The 4,684-nt window shown below is 67.5% G+C and overlaps 1 protein-coding gene across 1 annotated transcript; it reads right to left on the bottom strand.

The window, feature by feature from the left end:
* Positions 1-1,041: 1,041 nt before the first annotated feature.
* ARC (activity regulated cytoskeleton associated protein) lies at positions 1,042-4,293 on the bottom strand. Its single transcript, XM_043483506.1, has 3 exons — positions 2,391-4,293; positions 2,013-2,139; positions 1,042-1,814 (listed from the first exon to the last, which is right to left on the bottom strand). Exon 1 carries the CDS (start codon positions 4,189-4,191, stop codon positions 3,019-3,021), a length of 1,173 nt encoding a protein of 390 aa, XP_043339441.1. The 5' UTR covers positions 4,192-4,293; the 3' UTR covers positions 1,042-1,814; positions 2,013-2,139; positions 2,391-3,018.
* Positions 4,294-4,684: the final 391 nt, after the last annotated feature.

The following is a 4,684-nucleotide window of genomic DNA, read 5'->3' on the forward strand; positions in this document are numbered from 1 at the left end:
TGACAGACTTTCTGTATCAGACGACTGGAAGTAAAGATCAAGGGAGATAATCTGGGTGGGTCGGGGTCCATCAGTTGAAAGACCTGAAGAGCAGAGCTGAGCCTTCACCAAAGGAGACGTCCCATGCCCAAGGGGCCCCCTGCCCTGCAGACTCGGGGCTGGCCCTGCCGTCCCACCATCCCGTGAGCCGACTCCCCGACACAGACCCCTCCGTGTCCACCTCCCCAGGCCTGCTTCTCACTCCACGCTGCCTGGTGGACAGGTCCGAGCCACCCCCACCCACAGGCCACCTGCCCATCTCCTGTAACAACCTGGCGTCCTCCACGAAGGCAGGTGTGTTACGGGTTATGTGCACAGTCTGGATCGCCTCCTGTCTAAGGTCTCGAGCCCGCAATGATTTCAGTGATGGCTTCTCTGTCTGCAGATGAGGAATATGAGGTTCTTCACTTTCCAGTATTCACTGGAAAGACTGATGTTGAATTCCCAATCCTTTGCCCACCTGATGCGAAGAGCTGACTCATTGGAAAAGACCCTGACGCTGGGAAAGATTGAGGGCAGGAGGAGGAGGCGGCAGAGGATGAGATGGCTAGAGAGCATCACCACCTCAGGAGGTAGTGAAAGACAGGGGAGCCTGGCGTGCTGCAGTCCATGGGGCCGCAGAGTCGGACACACCTGAGTGACTGAGCAATGTGAGGCTCAGAAAGACCGAGTTTAAGACCCTGCAGCCAGGACTCACCAAGGTCTTCCCGCAGCAGGGACCTTAACCAGCTCTCACGGGTCCAAACCCTGAGAATCCCCTCTGGGCCCACAGGCCTCTGGGCAGGTGGAGTCCTGGCAGCAGACGCGTGCCTGGCACCCCCGCCAGCCCCCCTGCCCCCGGCGAGTCCCACACCTTGTCGTCCACTCAGCATGAACGGCAGTGGCTCCAGTGTTCTGAGATGGTCAGTCCTACCCCTGGGTTCCAGGGTCCTGCCACCCTGAACGGCCTCCCTCTGCATGCCCCCTCCAGCCAGCAGAGAAACAGCAGCACACACACGCCAGTAAGTTTCAGTGTTTTATTAACAAAGTCTTAGAAAAAGCGTCTGTCTTCAGGTGAGGTGGCAGGGTGGACATGACCTGGCCTGACATTCGAGGCTTGATCCACAGGGGGCAGGGACTTGACCACACCCCCCCTGAGGACCTTGGGGCCTCCCCGTAGCCTGCGCCAGCCGAGGAGGGCAGGTTATGGCTTATGTGCAAAAATAAAATCTGGGGCGGGGGGCGGCGCTGGCAGGACACGGGATGGAGGGGTAGGCAGAGTTTCCTGCGGGAGCTGGTCTCCCGAGTCTGGGAGCCCCCAACCAGGCCTGCTTGGGCTGCAGACACAGGTGGCCGGCCAGCACCAGGGAGTTGGTGGCTGGGGCAGTGGGGGTCCAGGCCAGGGCCAAGGCAGGGCCTGGCAGGGAGCCTGAGTGAGCCCCAGGGGCACAGGCTTCCGGGCCTCCTGGGGCTGGGCCTGGGGCCGCCGGGAGGGGCGGCCGTGGCGGAAGCTCTAACGGCAGAGGGTGGCCGCGCAGCGGGCAGGGGCTCCGGGGTGGGAGCCAGGCCAGGCCCGGGAAGGCAGCGGCCCTGGGGGCGGGCGGGCAGTGGGCAGCCAGCGGGGCGGGCATAGTGGCAGGCCCTGGCCCTCGCGCTGGCCCCTCTTCACCACCAGCTCTCTGCTGGGCCCCCTCCTCTGGTCTCAGGTTTCTCCTCTCGTGCAGGCAGCTTGCAGGGAGAGAGGAGAAGGGACAGTGCCGGGCACAGCAGCAAAGGCTCTGTGGGAGCCTGGAGACCTGAAAGGAAGGAAGACACGGGTGTCAGGGACTCGGGCTGCCAGGGCGGGGCGGGGCCGCCCTTTCAGAGAGCAAGCCCCTGGGGTCCCGGGGGGCTGTTTCTCAGCTGGCCCAGAAGACTGGGGGCCTGGGGCCAGGGGCTGGGGGGAGCTGGGGGGCCCCTGGTGAGGACAGCCGGGGGCGGGGTCCCCTGTGTACCTGTCGTCAACTCTCCTGGCTCTGAGGGCCGGCTGCTGCCTCAGCCGGGCTGGAGGAGTCAGGCCCCAGGGGACCTGCCGCCTGCTGTGGGTGAGTCATTGCGGGGCTCTGTCCCTCTCCACTGGTGCTGCGGGGAGAGAAAACACAGGGCCCAGTGAGAGCTGGGTCAGCAACCTCCGCCAGCCCTGCCCCCACTCCAGCCCCCTCCCTGACCCCTGGGATCTCCCCTCCACACCACCCCAACCCCATCCCAGCAGCTGATTTTTGGGAACGCCAGGGGCTCTGAACCTCCAGCTCGCCTGGCAGGGTGGGCTTGGCCCTGGGCCCTCCCAGCCCTATGGTGCCCCCTGGCGGTGGTGCCAAGGGGCAGGGGCTCACCTGAGTGGCCAGGAGGCACCGAGTCGCCAGGTCTGTTGCTGCCATTGCGGCTACTGCTGCTGCTGCTGCGTCTTGAGCTTGGGCTCTCCTCCAGGGGGAGGGAGCCACATTGCCCGAGGCTGGCCAGCTGCCCCGGGGGGGGGGCGGCAGGGGTGCCAGCCGGTCACGGCGACTGCCGGGAGAAGTAGCTTCCCTGAAGCCCAGGCTGCGGGGGCACCAGCGGCCCCTGAGCTTCTGCTCTGGGGTGTTCCTTGAGCTGGGTGCGCGCCGGCCCGTGCCATTTGGACACTGGGTTTCTGAGTGCCCAGAGGGCCCAGGCATTGAGCAGGATAAGGAAACTGTTATGGCCTGAGAGGATGGAGGGCGGGGTTGCTGACTCAGGCCAGTCCACCAGCGGGGAAGACAGACGCAGGGAGGGTGAGGGCTGGGTCTGCGAGGAAGGGGCGCCCCTTGGCTGTCTGGGGGACACTGCCCGCATCTGGGTCACGTGTGTCTGTTGGAGTCAGGCTAGGAGGCCGAGGTGAGCGTCCGGCTGCAGGAGGAGACTAAGGGCTCCCCTGCAGGGGCGGGCCCACTCAAAAGTCCCGGTGGGTGAGGGCCACAGGCGGGCAGGCGGGGCCGGCACCCTCTACTCGGGCTGAGTCCGGTCGCTGGCTACAGACTCGTTGGTGAGGGCAGGCGTGAGGGCCTCGGCCTCCTCCGCGGCGGGCTCGGCTGCCTGCTCCAGGCCATCCTGCACCTCCATGCCCTTCTGGATGAGCTGCTCCAGGGTCTTGGGCAGTGGGGGCCGCAGGAAGCGCTTGAGCTTGGGCTGCAGCGTGCCCACCACGTACTGGATGATCTCCTCCTCCTCGGCGTCCACGTACAGCGTCTGGTACAGGTCCCGTTTGCGCCACAGGAACTGGTCCAGCGGCTCGCCCTGCTTCTGCGGCAGGTCCAGCTCCCTCTGGATAGCCTCCCGGGACAGCGTGCCTTCACTGTACTGCAGGAACTCCTTCTTGAACTCCACCCAGTTCTTCACGGAGCCCTGCTTGTACTCCCACCACTTCTTGGCCGGCCCGTTCATGTGGTTCTGGATCTGAGACAGCCAGTACTCCTCGGAGCCGCCCACCTGGCGCAGATAGTCCTCCAGGTGGCGGAGGAACTCCCGCGGGTCCTCGAAGACCTGCGTGTCCACGCCGGGGCTCAGCTGCCCGTCCTCCCCCGGCGCCCAGGGCGGGTACTGCTGGGCTTCCACTTCCTCCTGCCCCGGCAGCTGGCCGGCGGCCGGCGGGGGAGTGATGGCATAGGGGCTGACAGTGTAGTCGTAGTTGTCCGCCTCCTGGCAGTAGCTCTCGGGACCCCCTACGCCCACGGAGACGGTGTGGCGCGCTGGGTCGCTGCCCACCGGGTACTTGCCGCCCGCGGACTCCAGGCGGTCGGCCCACCTCTCCAGCCGGTAGAAGACCTCCCGCCACACGTGCATCTCCCGCTTGACCCAGCGCTCCAGGTTGGCGATGGTCTCCTGGCAGCGGCTCAGGCAGGCCTTGATGGACTTCTTCCAGCGCTGCGAGTCGCCGGTGGGCACGTACCCGTCCAGGTTGCTCTCCAGCTTGCCCACGGACCGGTGCAGCCCCTTCAGCTCCCGCTCCACTTGCTTGGACACCTCGGTGAGCAGGTGCCGGTGGGTCCTCCGCACGTGCTCGAGCATCTCCGCCCGGCACTTACCGATCTGCAGGATCACGTTGGGCTTGGCGGCCGGCCCGCCGCGGGGCGCGGGGTAGGCGTGGAGGCCGCCGGTCGTCCTGTGGTCCAACTCCATCGGCTCGCGGGTTGCGGCGGGGCTTGCTCGGACAGCCGAGAGAGGGAGGCTGCAAAGTCCTCTTGGGGACGGCGAGGGGCTGCTGGGGGCCGGCTGCGCGGAGCTGCGAGGCGCGGCGGGCGGGTCCCGCAGAGGAGCTGCCGGTCCCGGCTGGTCGCGGCGGCGGCGGCGGAGCGGGAGGACTCAGCGCCCGAGCTCTGCGCTGGAGCTCGGCCGCCGGCTCTTTATGCCGCCAGCGCGGCCCGTGGGCGGCCCCGTCGCCGAGCCTCGGCTCCCATTGGCCCGGGCGCCGGCTCCCCGCCCGCGCCCCCAGCTTGCCGGCCCGCCTTCCCGCGCCCACGCGCGCTCCCGGCGGAGGGAGGACCCACCCCCTGCACACCCGGCGGCCCGGGGTGACTAATGCGCTCGCTCGCGCCGCCCCCTCCCCGACCCATTCAGCCCTTGGGGACCCAGGGATGGAGCTGGGCACGGACCACGACGCCCCCTCAGCCAG

The sequence above is a fragment of the Cervus canadensis genome, chromosome 12 (genome assembly GCF_019320065.1).
Source record: "Cervus canadensis isolate Bull #8, Minnesota chromosome 12, ASM1932006v1, whole genome shotgun sequence".
NCBI lineage: Eukaryota > Metazoa > Chordata > Mammalia > Artiodactyla > Cervidae > Cervus > Cervus canadensis.

Excerpts from the sequence above, each read along its gene's own strand:
- ARC (XM_043483506.1), bottom strand. The coding sequence starts at position 4,191 with ATGGAGTTGGACCACAGGACGACCGGCGGCCTCCACGCCTACCCCGCG.